The sequence below is a fragment of the Anabrus simplex genome, chromosome 2 (assembly GCF_040414725.1).
Source record: "Anabrus simplex isolate iqAnaSimp1 chromosome 2, ASM4041472v1, whole genome shotgun sequence".
NCBI lineage: Eukaryota > Metazoa > Arthropoda > Insecta > Orthoptera > Tettigoniidae > Anabrus > Anabrus simplex.
The window spans coordinates 259,254,269-259,272,222 of NC_090266.1; the positions used below are offsets into that span (position 1 = coordinate 259,254,269).

At 41.2% G+C, this 17,954-nt stretch overlaps 1 protein-coding gene across 1 annotated transcript in view; it reads right to left on the reverse strand.

The window, feature by feature from the left end:
• Positions 1–17,954, reverse strand: part of LOC136864038 (very long chain fatty acid elongase AAEL008004) — a 332,205-nt gene that overhangs the window by 221,129 nt on the left and 93,122 nt on the right. The window contains exon 2 of the mRNA XM_067140559.2: positions 13,161–13,227. Coding sequence (XP_066996660.1) covers positions 13,161–13,221 — 61 coding nt within the window. The 5' untranslated portion in view covers positions 13,222–13,227. The remainder of the gene's footprint in view (positions 1–13,160; positions 13,228–17,954) is intronic.

Genomic DNA, 17,954 nt, shown 5'->3' on the forward strand with positions numbered 1-17,954 from the left:
TCTGTCACTATTGACAATCCGTCTCAGATGTCGCCGGTCACGGTATCGAGGGTGGCTGGACGGCCGGTCGTTCGTCTGTTGTGGACGGCGACACCCGCATTCAACCATTCACGATACACCCTGGACACGGTTGATCGTGTGAAGCCGAATTCCCGCACCACTTCCGAAGTCGCACTTCCCATCCGTCGGGCAACGACCACCATACCCCGTTCGAACGGTGTCGGCTCACGACGACGTTCCATGTTACACCTGTCACATGAACAGCCACTGGCACAGGGGGCGTGTGGTGCGCAGACAACACACCTGCGCATCAGTGCTCCGCTATCCCATGACATTTGCTCAGTCAGTGTACATACATGCATACATAATAGACTTAATTCTTTCAGCGTTGAGTCGGCAAGAATGTACGAATGAACTAAGCATATCTACAATCCTCTCCATTTTCAACTTGCTCTGTATGTTCCACACACATTTTTAAATAATTAAAAACCGATTCTGACCATCATTGCTTGGTCTCCCTCTACTCGAGGATGGCTACCAAGCTGTACTTCCTCTTAAAACAAAAATCATCTCACTCACTTATGACTATCATCATTAGTATTAATATTAGTAACCTACCCTTCACCATTCGCTTTACATGACCCCACCACCGAAACCGGTCCATACTTACAGCTTAACTCCTACAGTTCATTCTTAACCTGTATCTTCTCATTTAGAGTTCTCTCGGGCCATTTTTGCCAGCTATTTGTACCTGCAACAATTCTCACTTCTTTCGTATCCGTTGCTAATGTATAAAGGTATTCTGAGCCCACTCCCCTGTCAATCCCGTACAGACCCATGTAAAGAATGTTCCCTTCGAAAGCTGATATATTTCTTACAAAATACTGTTGATCGCAACAGCGAGCTCACTGCATTAGCTTTCTTGCACTTTTATTCAATTTCGCTTACTATACTGCCATCTTGGGAGAATACACTTGAGAATAAAATAATGTTATTATTTTTACGTCCCACTAACTACTGACGGTTTTTGGAGACCCCGAGGTGCCGGGATATTGCCCCGCAGGAGTTCTTTTACGACCCAGTAAATCTACCGACACCACGCTGACGAATCTGAGCACCTTCAAATATCACCGGACTAAGCCAGGATCAAACCTGCCAAGCTCGGATCAGAAGGGATGCGCCACAACCGTCTGAGCCCCTCAGCCCGGCTTTGAGAATAAAAATCCGGCTTTTGGTCTGTTAGTACACATGCCTCTAATCTGTTCAGTAAGTGCAAACAACACTGAAAAATTAATTGCTCAAGAGAAAACACTATCTCATACGTAGATAATATAATGTTCAAATTCGTCTCAAAGGCTCCAGAACAAGAAAATTTGAAAAATCCACAGAAGTTTCACTACCACAACATAATAGGGTCTACGGTAATCGACTCTACAATCTAATTTTGGAGGTGATGGAGTTTTAAAACCAAGGTATCTTTTCGTCATCAGCTGCCATCTTACGAGTTAACTTGTCATGAAAGACGACATAGGAAGTATTTATGCGGCCATTTTGTGCACTACTGTGCGGTAAACACATCGTAAATCCATAATGTGACCTCAGATTCCCACTGGGATGTTTGATCACAGCATCTCCACGGACCTCCGAACGACCACCAAATGACATCCTTCCTGAAGTTTACTCAGAAACTTTGCTTCCTAATAGACGCCTGTTTCTCTTAAGTTAACTTATTTTTAAAACTGAATTTCAATTGCTATTCAGAAATATTTGTCACTTCAAGAGCGTAGTATTCAGAGTGGGACAGAGCTAATAGGAAAAACCAAGTCAAGAGTAAGTCAATCATTTGAAGCAGATTTATCCGGATCATTCACGGGCAAATCGTAAAAACGTTACAAGCTAGTGTAAGTGGCAAAATTGCGGAAATGGTAACGCGGAGCAAATTTGTAATACCTGTCCAGTGCGACGGAAGCTCTAGTCTAGGATTAATCAACGAGAATGCAAATACCTGTGTTACCACTGTATGCCACATCAATACAATGATTTTTAATATATGGAAGCGTGTAAACTAGATTCCTACAACTTTTCACGGTCTATTCAAGATCCAACTCATATCTTATCAGATTAGCTTCAGTTCCAATCACACCGAATATGCATTTAAGCCATATTCTAAGAGAACAGTCACTAATTTTGAATTGCTATAGTTGGTATTCGAGGGCCATTAACTTGTTCGTTCATTCATTCATTCATTCATTCACTTGGGCAGCTGTCCATAACTTAGCACATTTGCAAGTACAATTCAATGAGCCAACTCTGATAGTACTGTACTCATGCAATTGTGCCAAAGTAGTTCCCACTCAGCTGCGCAAGTAATTTTATGCCGCTAATTACAGGATATCGTTCCCTTTCCACAAAGATCAACTTTCATATCAGACTCTTTGGAATTAAAACAATGATAGAACTTTTCAATCATAAATCATGTTGAAGTCGTGAACACATGAACGCGATTTACGGACACAGGGTCTCGGGAATGGACTTTTTCTACTTAACGGTCTAGACCTCCTAACAGATGATGTCAGTTTGGTTTGGCACTTAATGTTCAATTGTGCGACTTAAGTAGCAACAAGCAATGAAAACTAATTTCTCCCCTTTCCATCACAACGAGTCGCACTGTCCCTAGAAGAAGAAAAAGAATAATCATTATCAGCAGAAATTTTATTACGACATTAAGTTTATTTTCTCCGTCAGTACTGGTAACTAAACATAAGAGCTTCCGTAGCATTAAGATCGGCAATTCTGCTTCAGATTTTCGCTCAGCACTGCCTAAGCCTTAATACGACACAAATTATGCCCTAATTTTCAATATTAAGGGGTCGTTTAACATTATACCATACACTTACGAATTTAAGTTTTAATTCTGAAAGTACACATTTAAGAAACTTGCAAGATCGTACATCTGAACTTTATTCTATGTATCAGCAACCTAATTGGGCAATAACCAAGTACAGCACGCACTCATTTTGATGATAAACTCTTCGTAATATCACAGGACCAGCTGTCCGTCAATAGACGCAATGAAAATTGGCCAGCTGTACCAGTCGTGTAACTAGAACCTTGAAACAAAGTTCTCTACATAACATACTTTAGCATTAGACTAATAAACAAAAGATTGTGATGAACGTTGTATGTATGACGGGGCAGTGTAGGTGCCCACCACGTTTAACTGAGTTTCAGCGAGGCAGTGTAGTGCGAGTCCATGAGCTCGTATGGACTGACTGAATAAATACTCGTCTCGCCCAGTCACGGATGACCACCTCAAGAGTATTGTTTTACAGAAATCCAAACTACAGTATTACACGGAGTTTGATAGTGATACTAAATATAAAAAATATTCCAATTAGGGAAATGTTACAAGAATGTTTGAAATATATGATACGTACCCAATAAATAGTTAACGACCTTAGCCTTCTAAGGTATTACCTATAGACCTTAATGTTACAGAGTCCAGGATACCTCCTGTATATTCTTGCTACATACGGATGGACGAAGACAATGAACAGAATCCCCCTCCTCCCCTCACCCCGTCACGGATGACCAACTGTGAGAGGGAGCACCCACCCATCGCAATCACGTGCAACTAGTTTTGTTAGTATTAAAAAGTACCAAACTTATTCCAAGTAACAAACTGTCATAACAAATAATAATAATAATAATAATAATAATAATAATAATAATAATAATAATAATAATAATAAATGTTACGTCCCACTAACTACTTTTTACGGTTTTCGGAGACGCCGAGATGCGGAATTTCAGACCCGCAGGAGTTCTTTTACGTCCCAGTAAATCTACCGACACCAGGCTGATGTATTTGAGCACCACACATGATTAAACTAGAATTTACTGCTACAGTACATAACTTATTCTATTGGCAATATTGGAGAATAGCGCAGCATGTTGAACGAGAAGAGTCAGTGTATCTAATACTGGCTCCCTATCGAAGCTAAGTGCACACATTTCCTATACGCCGGGATCTGGACAACATGGGCGCACAGAGAACGGCCATAACAAACCTCACAGCGACCAAACAATATGATAGAGGCAGGGACGGCCGTACCTTATGTGCTGAAGTGCTGCAGCACATTGTCTATTTGAAAAATAAATTTCTTTTAAAATATCATCTACAATCCAATACAGTGCATTAAAAAGGACGTCAGTCAAATAATAGGAAATTATTCAACTACCCTCACAACCAGGTAACTACTCGTGCTCTCCACGCCAGGTGGCTGTGCGATCACAGCTCAGCGAGAATTTCTAAGCTTTTAGCCAGAAACCAGGAACTCTGCCTTTTGCGCATGCGTGCCCAACTTTTCCGATACGTTGTGGAAACAACAGCCAAGACATCACTTCACAGCGATTCTTCGTTTGATCACAGAGAGGCAGCACTAGTCACACTTACATTACGACTGATATGAGAACGTGGCAGGTGGCACCCTCTTGACTCAGCGGTAGTATTCAAGAGGGGATCGCTCAAAGCAAACGGGAAAACAATACGGTAGAGCTGTTCCCGCCAGGTCTTAATACCGAAGAGGATATAATACTACCAACCTGCCTATTCCATAGCCACATTTGTAAATCGATGAAGTTATATTTTTTATGTTGTCAAAATAAGGACATGATATTGTGATTTTCCTTAATTGAAAATATCTAGTTTATAAATGTCACTATAAAAACATAACATGTAATTTTGCATTACGACGTTGCTGGTTTTATTTCAATGATGTTTGTAACGTTGGGAAGTTCTGTTTTTGCGCGCTCACACAAGTGTTTTTGAGTTCGTGAATATTTTGCCATTGCGGGTGTTATTGTGTGTTTAGTTATATAGTTTTACAGTTTTTATGAGGAATGTGTGTACGTGTTGGGGTTCATTACGTGTTTGTTCAGTGTGGAAAACTGAGTGGAAAACCTCTTTAAAACCACATACCGATCTATTTCTAAATATTTTTATTTTTTGGAGGGGGATGGATTAGAACACAACTGATTTTCTGCACCAGCCGCCACTGGTTAGAGGTGGCATCTCATCTGGAGTAGCGGCTACAAACATGCAAGGAAAAAAGAAAAACCTGCGCAAAGCCACTTCCCCACGTATCCTCTCCGAGTGGATAGGTAACATAATAGTGAAGTGGTGGAGGGGGTCGCACGCCGTCTGGCCACCGTACTGTGCACGTTATGAAAACGGGGCCGCTGACCTTCGATGTTAGGCCCCTTTAAACAACAATCATCATCATCAACGCTATGAAAACTGACGACTTCGTTCCCACTTCGTATTTGTTTCCGCGCTCTTTGTTGGATGTATATACCCCCCCCCCCCCACCCTATAATCCGTTCTCCTGTAGCGTATACAGTATTGGTAGATGTTTTTATGTATTTAGTGTTGTGAATCAGAATTTGAGGATGACAGCAGAATTATTGTTTTTTGGCTTTACGTCGTACCGACACAGATATGTCTTATGGCGACGATGGGATAGGAAAGTCCTAGGAATTGGAAGGAAGCGGCCGTGGCCTTACGGTACAGCCCCGGCATTTGCCTGGTGTGAAAATGGGAAACCACGGAAAACCATCTTCAGGGCTGCCGATAGTGGGGCTCGAACCCACTATCTCCCGATTACTGGATACTGGCCGCACTTAAGCGACTGCAGCTATCGAGCTCGGTACAGCAGAAATCTGGAAGAAGTCTGCCAGATAGCTCATGTACTAAGAATGTCATGTCAATATGTTAAACTGCTTCTTATGACAATCTTTAGTCCTTCATAAGTGAGTTCTGCAAGCACTCGTTTTGTTCACATTATGTTCTCTCTGTTAACATTTATTACAACAATGTGTTTCTTCTAAAACATGATTTACAGCATGAAAATCTTAAATAGATCCATTCAACTCGATACACTGCGTGTCCAACATTAATGAAAGATTAGAAGAAGAAACGCATGGCCTCAGCTACCGTGTGCAGACATTTCAATTTGACGCTATCTGGCTGTCTGCTCGTCAATTTCGACGTTCCGTTTTACTCTAGGCCCACTAGATGGCAGAGCCAGTAAAACGAAACTCTCGGGCGTCTATGACTGAGATAATGAATTTTATCGGGTAAACACCAAATGCGTCACCAGAGATCTTTTACATGCCGACATCGTACGGCATGGAGTGTCGAATGGACTTTCTTCCGCCCTTCAAAAATCCAACTACCTCTGCCGGGTTTGAACCCGCTATCTTGGGACCCGGAGGCCGATACTCTACCACTGATCCACAGAGGCAGCTAAAGAAAGATTAATCTCACTGGACGAGCTTGAGTGCAGCTACCAACAGTAAGCGTTTACGGCAGCTTGACAGCCAACCGTTCGCATGCTTGCCTTTGATCCCGTAATGTCTGGGAAGATCGAGGAGATCCGAAGCGAGCTGCGCGAACCGAACTAGAAGGTTCGTTCGTTCGTTCGTATGTATGTTTGTTTGTTTAGGAACATCCACAACAGATTCTTGAAGCTGGGCTACGATCATACGCGACGATGTTACCCGTCTTGAGTGGTGTCGAGAAAGGAATAGAGAAATGGTAAAGTTTTGTGTTCAGAGACAAGAATGGATTCTAACTCCGTGCTAATGGTCGTTTGCGTGTGAAAGTCGAACATTTTGGCGATACCTTCCGCAGAGTCTCCAGTGAGCCACACAAGACAAACTGCTTACACAACCTATTTGCGTCTGATATTTGTAAAGGGAACACGAAAGATTACATCCAGGGCCTTGTTTCATTAAACATGCAAGTTCTTTACAAGTTACAAATTTGCCATTTACAAGCTAAATTCCCTTGCATGGTAAATAATCCAGTTACAAATAAAGTTTCACGAATTACGAGTACATTCCTGAAAGGAATCGGTTATTTCATTTCAAAAAGTCTAATTTACGAACAAGTACGCCTACTTGTGAAACAAATTCAATTTCTACAAGTGTTTAGAGGTTTGTGGAAGTATTACAATGGGTCTATATAAAGACTATATCAGAGGTGCTCACGCTGGGCATTCTGTCTCGCGGGCGACCAGCACTGTAAGTGGGCGGGCTGGCAGGCGATGAGCGCAGCGTATGCTATTCAACCAGAGTGACATTGTAGCGGTTACGACACACGCCGTGCAGGTTGAGCGAAATTCTCCCAGTCCCTCTCGATCACAGTGGCGATATCAGAGTTTGAAATGGAGCAGAAAACTGTGAAAGAAAGAGTGCAGACATCCTCGTCATTTTCAATTTACGTTGTAAGAAATACGTTCTTTACTTTCATTGGAATTTATGTATTTTGATCGGATACAATAAAGAGGCCTACAACCTCGTATTTTTATAACGTACGTAACGAATTACAATTTTCACTATTAAATTTTAAGAGATGCTTTAGAAACGTGTCTAATATAATACGGAGTTAAGGTGGATAAGCTGTGGCTTGTGGTTGTTTGGGTTTAAATTATCTGATAAACTAAGCATCATTCAAATCATGCTTACCACGAATAACATCAGTTAGGTTATTTATCTGAAGGCAACCAAGCTCGATAGCTGCAGTCGCTTAAATGCGGCCAGTATCCAGTATTCGGGAGATAGTAGGTTCGAACCCAACTGTCGGCAGCCCTGAAAATGGTTTTCCGTGGTTTCCCATTTTCACACCAGGCAAATGCTGGGGCTGTACCTTAATTAAGGCCACGGCCGCTTCCTTCCCACTCCTAGCCCTTTCCTGTTCCATCGTCGCCATAAGAACTATCTGTGTCGGTGCGACGTAAAGAAAAAAAAACTATCTGAAGGCATACTGTATATCTCGTAGATATATTTACATTTTTGTTGTACTTTAATCTTGGATAGTAAATATCTATGTCCTCACTTGTGATGAAACTCCCTCTCGCTATTATCATTGGACGCTTGTTAAATTTGAAATATTTTTAAAAATTCAATGAACAGAGAAAGTCACACAACACAACACTGTGCAAAATCAAGCAGTAAACTTGTTGAATTATGTAATTATATTTACTTTTTGCTTAATGAATAACAGGAATTTTACGTTCAAAAAAAATTGAAATACTATCATGTCCATCCAAGGAATTGTAAATCGTACCTTGTACACTTAAACCTAGTACTTTTAGAGATTGTAACAAAAAAAAAAAAAAAGGTAACGTGTCTGGTTTCTTTGAAGCAATCAATAAATATAAGAAAATAAAATTGACTGTTTATATCGAGCGCAGTATAAATCAATCCGGTATATCTTGAAAAGGTCAGGGTTTTTTGTTGCGATTATAGCGCTTTGTTTTAAATACTGCACCCCAATCAGCATTTCGCGGAGTAGTGTGGATGAGAGCTTCGTAATCACAAGTGAAAGTCAAAACTCGCTCCCTTCCCTGCAAAGTGTGCTCGCGCTCTCGCTTCACTGTGACTGATTCATGGCCGACTTGATGCGTCGCTCTAGCTAGCTTCTTACCGGCCTTGACAATATGGTCCACGCACTGTAATCGGAGTAGTTACACAGCTCGACACGTAGCGCTGGCGGCCGACCTATTTGCGGTAGAAATGCATACTTCTTTATGGAAAACATATCGACTTTGATTGCCGATTTATCGTAATTTAGAGTTATAGAGATTGTTACATAGGTTAATACTGTTAAAATCATTAATCCTAAAGTTACTTTCGTTGATATTTGCCAAAATGATGGGAAATGAAACTGCGCGGAGATGACCTAGTCCAGCTGACGTTCTGATATTGACTGGTTGTCGATGCATCTTAATTTAGGGAATAAAATAGTATGTTATATTGACTAATATTGTTAAAATGATTAATCCTAAAAGGTCACTTTCATTGATATGTGCCAAAATAACGTCGTGAAATGAAACTGCGGAGGATGGAGTAGTCCAACTGACGTTCCTTAATTGTGAGGAATAATAGTAATAGTTTTTATTAGGCATTTAGATAGATGGCAGAACTTACAATACTTTTGTTTTCTGATGTTACTATTGAAATTAAGAGTCATTGTTCAATTAGAGTTTTAAAATTCTTCAAGCGCTGCTCTCAGGAAGGGGGCTGGACAAAACATAAGTCTTACTTTTTCCATATTCGTTGTATGCATAACAAACATTTTGACTCAAACATGCTTAAATTTTAATTTCAGTATATATAGTTTCATATTACATTTCATTTGTACCTTTCACTAGAATATTAAATACCGGGCAAGTTGACCGTGCTAAATTCAATCATTTTCACTTGAAATGCAGTAGGGTGGAACAAGCTGGCCGCGCGGCGTGCAGCTGTGCGCTGTGAGCTTGCATCCGGGAGATAAAGGGTTCGAACCCCACTGTCGGCAGCCCTGCAGATTGTTTTCTGTGGTTTCCCATTTTCACATCAGGCTATACCTTAATTAAGGCCACAGCTGGTTCCTTCCCACTGCTGGCCCTTTCCTATTCCACCGGCGTCATAAGACCTATCTGTGTTGGTGCGACGTAAAACAAATAGCGAAAAGAGAAGAAGAAGAAGAAGAAGAATGTTAAATAAAAATTCAGTGAGAGAAAAGTATTTTGAGTAAATAAATTGTAAACTGTTCTGTGCTCGATGATGATGCTTGTAGTCTAATGGGGCCTAACATCTAGCGGCATGGCGGTGAAACTTTCCAATTACAGCTTTATGCTGGGCTTCAAAAGCGATTGTCAAGGCCGGTATAAGGAGAGCAGCGAGGGATCCAGTCAGCCGTGACTTATTCTTGTTACGTACGCTGCCCGCATTTACGTCACGCCAGCCCCGCCGCACTGGGCTAGCCTCAACGGGCGCCCAGCTGAGCACCTATGGACTATGTCAATATATTACATTAAACAGAATCTATTTGCAAGTATTTATATACTGAGTACCGAAACTGAGCATGTTTTGCATTTTTAAGTTACTGGCATTAGATAGACATGATTCATCGGATGAAGAGGTTCATGACAGGAGGCAAAGGATACGATTAATGTGAACTTTGTAACCATGTAATGAATATGTATATATGTATGTATGTATGTATGTATGTATGTATGTATGCATGTCCTTTTAACTGTGCCAGAGTTTAAAAGAAGCTGGAATGCTGGAAAGGTCTCAACATGCCAGTAAATCTACACACATAGGTCACTTGCATTTAACCACTATTAAATGAAAACCGACTGCGCTGGAATTCGATCTCTCAGGTCTTGAGCACAGGAAACGAACGCTTAACGAACTACTCTACGCCGCCAATCTCATTTTGTTAATATTTTAAATGCGACTGAACATCAAATGTTCTACTCAAACGAAACTCCAGTTGAACAACGCCGAAGAATACTTTCTCTAAGGAACTAAACGCTGGTCATCCGTTGTTTGCAGTTTATGCCCAACAACAATAGGAGACATGTGCTCAGCGTTTGCTCCGCGAGACGCTATTTGTCGAGCGCTAAGGAAACTGTTCCCTATCGTGTGCGTTAAAGTGAAATTTATCGGTTGTGTAATCTCAGTAAAATAGTTCACAAGAACTGAACTTCGCTCACCGTGGAATCCTGCAATGAAACCTACGAACACCTGTTGACGCAGCCAATATCTCCAACATACAACCAACGTACTGATGTCATAACTTCTGCGGAACCAGGTATTTCAGTATTCTCATCAACCCAAATTTCAGTCAATATTGTATCCACCAAGAATGATTAGAGTGAGGTAGTTGCTTACAAGTACAACATTCGCAGAAACCTAATCTGCCCGAACAAAATGTTTTATGTCTAGTGTTTCCTCAGGTACTACCCAAACAACCTTATCGCAGAGTCAGACTAGCAATAAAATTCTAGAGCAGACTAGCAGGTGACTTCGGAAAACCTACATCGTCCGGTAGGCAACCTGCCTCATTTCGTCAGTCTTCCAACATGTTTTACAAAACAACGGATCCTTGGTCTTCCTTGGTGTACGTAGAAGGAAGAGACCGCGATACTGGAAGATTCAATCTAATGGCCTTGGGGAAACTCCTTCACACAATCATTCCTTCTAAGAATTACCATTAATATCTCATCTATAGGTAGGAGTAGAATAAAACAGGAGTGGATAACGCGAAGAATGCTAATGAACTTATTAAGTCGAGTTTTTTCCGACTTCAACTCTAAAGCATAGTCTATATACCAACTGACAGTATTCATAAACAGAGATTAATTATATCGGTAGATCCCAGCCTCTAAGTAGTAGTAGTAGTAGTAGTAGTAGTAGTAGTAGTAGTAGTAGTAGTAGCAGCATCATCAGCAGCACAACGAATACAAGGTATTGCACGTACGTAGATTTCTGAAGCACGACACTAGGAACGGTACAACACAAATCCGGCTTCACACCTGCCTCTTAACATTTGACTAACAAGTATTATCTCAGTATGTATACATACAGTTTTGTGCGAAGTCTCTCCTTACGTACCTTCTGTAAGGATATGTGTCAATTGTTCGCGACTCTGGCATTCTCAATGTCAACACCGCAGCCAGAGGTGTAATTGTGTGTGCACCCGCACTCACTCAAAAATATGCAACTCTGATCGCGCTACTTGTTTACATTGTTCCAACACGATGTAGTTCGGAACGAACTAGTAGATTGAGATAATGAGCACAGTGGCTGTTGCCGATAAACACAAAATAAATTACAAAATTTTACTTTTAATTACATTTATTCTGCATTTGCAATTATTTCACTTTCCAACTGGAACTGTGCCGCTACCGGACACTGACCAGCGTTATGATATGGAGAAGTTGCTCCTACGAGTGAATAGGTATTATGACAAGCACCACTATCTATAATCTACGGTGTCATGCTCAGTCGGAAATTTGTCGGATGGTCAGAAGCAGCCGACAAACTGATGTGGTGCTGTATATGACTCCTTGTTTAGGTGGACACATTTAAATCAGCAAAGCTACGTAGGGATTATTTATAGAGATCGTGGATTTATTTTTAAGTTTTAAATGAACTGCACGATCTCAGTTTTTATTTTCTTCTATTTTTCAGTTTGGCATTTTCTTGGTTTGTTTCTTTCGTGCATTTATTTTACTGAATACTATACGCCATGCCGAGGATTTTGATTTTGTTTTGCACAGTTTCTTTATAACATTTTGAAACGTGGAGTTGAGAAATATTCACGAGGAAAGCTTTAAAATATACTGCACGAATTAGTAGGATAGCCCGAACACAAATAATCAGGAGATTACTGTGTTAAAACACCCTTCACAGAGAAAAAAATTGATATTAACAATTGCTGAATGTTTTTATCGCAACTCTTGCATGTCTCAGATTTTGACGTGGAGGAATTAAATAATATCTGATTTTGAGAGCTTACCGTAAGGTAAATATACATATTTTTAAACAGGAGACCATACATCAAAGTTCCGAAACAGTAAAATACTACCTTCTCGAAACTAAGTATTCGACAAACACTGTTGGAGTGGCGGCTACTGAATTTTCCCCAACATTTTCAAAATGATGTCCTCTAGGACACAAACACACACACACACACACACACACACACACACACACACACACACACACACACACACACACCTCTCGCTGAGAGAAAGAAAGAAAGAAAGAAAGAAAGAAAGAAAGAAAAACAGTCCTCGAGTGTCGAGCGACAATGACCATCGTCAAGCAGAGCTCTGGATGTAATCTTCATGATCTTGCACCGACTTCTCTCAATATGTTCGTTTAGCAAGGAGACTTGCCCTACTTGCAGGGTACATTTTACTTCGTTTTCTCAGCAACTGTCACAAAGAAAACGCTTTCCGAACATGCCCACATACCTTCATCTATTCTAGGAAAAACTTCAAGATTTTAAAATGGCTGCATATTGTAGATGTCCCACATAATGTACCTACAAAAACTCATAATAATCATCATCATCATCATCATCATCATCATCATCTAGCCTTAGCTACTGTACTGCAGACATTTGACGTCATGTTTTTGCCAATTCAAGGTTCCAATTTCCTCTACGGAATAATTGAGACCTCGGAAATCCACAAGCCGAGGTCCAGTGTCGAGCCGTACGAATTTAGCTCTATGTGTGTCCTATCGCATACAGCTATGTTAGCAAATACACATGCAGATCAAACCTAGAATGTAAAGGGAGTATTACTTACCACTCTTGTTCTCCATGATGTCCGTGTAGCCGTGTATAAGGTCCCGTACCAGCTGCGCCATCTTGTCCTGAAACCGTACAAATTCCATCTTAATTTGGATTTTAAAAATAGACAGTCAGCAAACCAGTGTGTTAATTACATAATCTTAATATGAAAGACATACTCTATAGTATAAGAAATTAACTGACTGAACACACGAAGCCCTGTTGCATTAAAAAATGTAGGTACAACCGCATTTCAACGCTGCGTAACCCCGTGCGCTGATTTTAGAATTCTTTAACACTATCCTCAGTTCAGGGCGATGTTTATTTACCATTTCAACAATGTTATACTTGGCCTCATAACCATACGTCGTACTTTAATCTTGTTAATACTAACCAGCTAAAAGTAATGGCGGAAATAATTTCATCATCTATCCTGAGCGTGCTTTTTCTCACAGTTCTTTTCGACGCTCACTCGAGGTACTGTACTATATTTCACGTTTCACAGTGTCATTTTTAATATTAGACAAAATTTGACATTCTCCAACACAGAATCCAATTTCCTGCAAATGTTGTATTAATTTATATGTGTTATTGTTGTGTTGTAGCCTACTTACATTGTTATACTAGAAGTCACGGTACCGCCCAGTCCACTGTAAATCCTAGAGTTAAAGGTATATGAAATGTTAAAGTTATTTAAATTAGTATGCGATTGCCTTGTAATAATTATCCCTTCTTGTAAATACCTGCAAAGTGTTGGGCATCGCGAATAATACAATTTATGGCATTGTAATCTCGGAAGTTCCGAGATCTGTCGCGATTTTACGACAGCACTTATATACTATGTCCATAATCTCTTACTGTCCCTAATGCCTTCTTCTATTTTCCCGTTCTTTATTTGTAATATTGAGCGAGTGAATGTGTGGTTTGGGTCACGTAGATGCCAACTTGCATTCGGGAGACAGCGGGCACACTGTCGGCAGCCATGAAGATTATTTTCCATTTTCATACCACGCAAATTCTGAGGCTGTACCTTAATTGAGGCCAGGGTCGCTTTCTTCCCGCTCCTAGCCCTTTGTTATCCAATCGCCGATAAAAGACCTACCTGTGTCTGTGCGACGTAAAGCAAGTTTAAAGAAAATGTTTGCCAACAGTAGGGTTCGCAGCAACTATCTCTCTAAATACAAGCTGACAGTTACGTGATCCAAACCGCTCCCCCACTCGTTCGGTATTACGGGGTTTAACAACGCCCGGATGCAGAGAAACTGTCAGCGCTAAATGCAGTAAATTCGTTGATATACAGTATTACCAAGCAAGTATTTCTTCCATCGAAATATCTAATGAATACAGACAACGTATACACCTACGTCCCTTAAACACACAATTTTGATTGCATTCGCTTTCTGATCAGTAGGCCTATTACAAGCCGATGACTAAGTTGCCTGAAGTTACTCAAAGTCAAATCTACTTTTCAAGTTCTTGTTTTCTTGGTGTCAACTGTCTGAATATTTTTAGGGATATCTTTTACATAGGAATAAATATACCAGGTGGTTAAAATTAAACTATCTGTATTTTACTGTCTATATGTGGAAAACCAGCGGTTATATGAACATGAAACTTAGTGCAAACATTGTCAAGGACATGCAGAAAAGAAATAATGCATAAGTCCAATGAAACACTTAATGCGTTCCCATATCATACAATATGACTGGTTGCTATAGACGTTATCATCCACAAGACTATAAATATTGCTCGAAATGGTGCCTGGCTGTCCAGGACAATCTATCTGAAAGCGTACACGCATGCAGAGAAATGGTGTCCCGACATAAACAACCAACCCTGCCCCAATCCAGTACTGAAAACGAGGCGAGGGGGTGGAGGAGGTAGTGTTGAAGGCCACTCCAGTACCGTAAAGGAGGGGAAGGGAGTGAACGGGTAGTTTTAATGGCACAGTCTGTGCATTGCTATACATCCACCACTGTGCCCATTTCAATCACAATAGTCTTGTAGCGGCCTGTTTACCTGCAGCAATGCATCAAGCAAGGAGGTGGGGAGACGCCATGTTTTGTTTATATCGGGGCACCATTTCTGTGCACACTTGTACAAACTCATGCAGCATACGCTGCTACGCAGGTGTAGCTTTGTGTGCCGCCAGTGTTGCCGGATCGACCGTTTTGACTTCATTCACCGAACTTTGTCACAGACCAGGAACAGGTATTATGTACGCTGGGAACTACCTGTCGGATGCCAAAGCTCGCAATAACTCTTGGTACGGGCGCGGTCGGAGATCCGAAAATGAACAGTGCTCCAAGGTTATAGGAGGTTCGAATTGCACGAATTTTAAAAACTATAATAAATGTTCTACTTCTAAAAAATTGTTAGTCTGTTAAAGGCTACTGTGAACTGTATAAAAGCATCACCAGAAGACGACTTCAACACCGTTCTGGTCAGTTTCTGTAGATACTTGCTAGAAAATGAATAACCATAAATTAATTTAATATTTCAGAATCACAACTCGGTTGCTCAATATAGAATTACTCAGAAAGACACATCGTTACATGCCACATTTCATCCATTGTATTACAAGATTTCTTGGCTATTGCTAAACTGGAAATGTACAGTATATGTTTGCCTATTATCTTCCTCATTAACCTAGTTTGTGAGTAGAGCGGAAATTGATGTTAAATTCTGTGCTGTCACTAATGTTTATGAAGGCAGAGCCGACCCGACGGCGCGAGAGCGGACCGTGGGGTTTAAAACAAATATATAGTATAGACTACATCTGAAGGCATCTCTTCATTTTCGACTCAGTTAATTTTTATAACTGTTAGGTTCTTCAGTATACCGAAAGTAATTTTGAATAAATGTGTGAACTACCCGAAAAGGGGAACTCGTGACGACAGAAATGTACCTAAAAAAGAAACAACTTCATTAAATACACTGGCGGGAAAAAATATACGAACACCATGAAATAAGGAATGTAGAATGCGTAAATTTTGGTGACGTATTTGTCTAGGGAACATATTTAATTGATTAAAGGTACGAGACTATAGGTTAATATCCACGCGAGAAAAGCTATCGCAAATGTGCCATGCTGGTCCATTAATAACCGGTGTAATCGCCCGACTGTTGAATGCAGGCATGCAAACGTGCATACATTGTGCCGTACAGGTGTCGGATGTCACCTTGTGGGATTAGTTCCATGCCTGTTGCACTTGGTCGGTCAATACAGAGACGGTCAATGCCGGTTGTGGATGACGCTGGAGTTGTCATCCAATGATGTCTCATATATGCTTGTTTGGGGACAGATCGGGGGATCGAAGAGGCCAAGGCAACATATCGACACTGTAGAGCAAGTTGGGTTACAACAGCAGCATAGGGGCGTGCATTACCCTGTTGTAAAACTCCCCGGGAATGCTGTTCGTGAATGGCAGCACAACAGGTCGAATACCCAGACGGACGCACACATCTGCAGTCAGGGTGCGTGGGATAACCACGAGAGTGCTCCTGCTGTCATAGGAAATTGCTCCCCAGACCAGAACTCCCGGTGTACGTCCAGTGTGTTGACGCTGCAGACAGGTGGAATGCGGGCGCTCACCTGGCCTCCTCCTGACCAACACACGGTCATCACTGGCACCAAGGCAGAACCGGCTTTAATCGGAAAACACAACGGACCTCCACTCAATCCTCCAATGAGCTCTCGCTTGACACCACTGAAGTCGCAGACGGCTGTGGTTTGGGGTAAGTGGAATACACGCCGCAGGGCGTCTGGTTCGGAGTAGCGCTGTGAAGAGGAGGCGGTCCTCCTGTTGATTGAATCCGATAATACGATTATAGCGCTCCTCCGGTGATCTCCGGTACTACCGACGGAAGCAAAGCAGTTACGGGGCTGTGAAGGTTAACCAAAGAGCCGCCTCCTGTTCGCAGCACTATTTCCGACTATACGAATGTATTGGACTGTAATTTGAAAGTTACGTCCATGAATATAGGCACCCTGTAAAAAGCGTTGCCTGCATACACAAAAATGTACCTATATCACCTATCTTCCATACAATACCCCTTACCAAAAGACGTATAATCATTCAGAAGAATTAATGCATCCTCACATTTAATATTTGTTATCATGAAAATTTATCATAGATATCTAATTCATATCGCATGCACCTGTAGGTACAAACCCTGTGGGTACTCGCAACAAAAAATATATTCGTTCAATTGTTTCACAGAAAAGTGTAGGCCCTACCTGTGAAGAACTTACACAATACCCTTCGATGATGATGATGATTATTATTATTATCATTATTATTATTATTATTATTATTATTATTATTATTGCTGGCCACGCTTCAAAAACGCTGTATTTCGATCAGCAGAAAATGCTGAAGAGACCCGAAAGCAAGCGGCATCGGAAATAGCCGCATTTCTTAAGAAGCATGAGCAAAGGTACTTAGCGCATCGCCCTTCTAAGGAAGGCGCGGCAGGGACCAGCTCATTCTACTGAACTTATTTCGGAAGAACGCTGAGAGGGTGTCAACTGCAGCGACTGACGTTATGATAAGTGTCCGTCAGTACATTAAGAAGGCTTCCGCGCCTCCAACTACCAATCCAGTGACATACGGTACTGGAACAAAGAAAAAGTGCCGGCATTAGTGATGTAGCCTTATGGTATCTTTCCGTATCCGTTCCGGCGGAGAGAGTATTTTGTAAGGCTGGGGAAATTATAATCGAGAAAAGAAACTCTGTTCAGTCAGAAACGGCTGGCGTCTTTGTCTTCCTGTATGGAACTAAACAATACTTGTGAAGGAAGACTGTT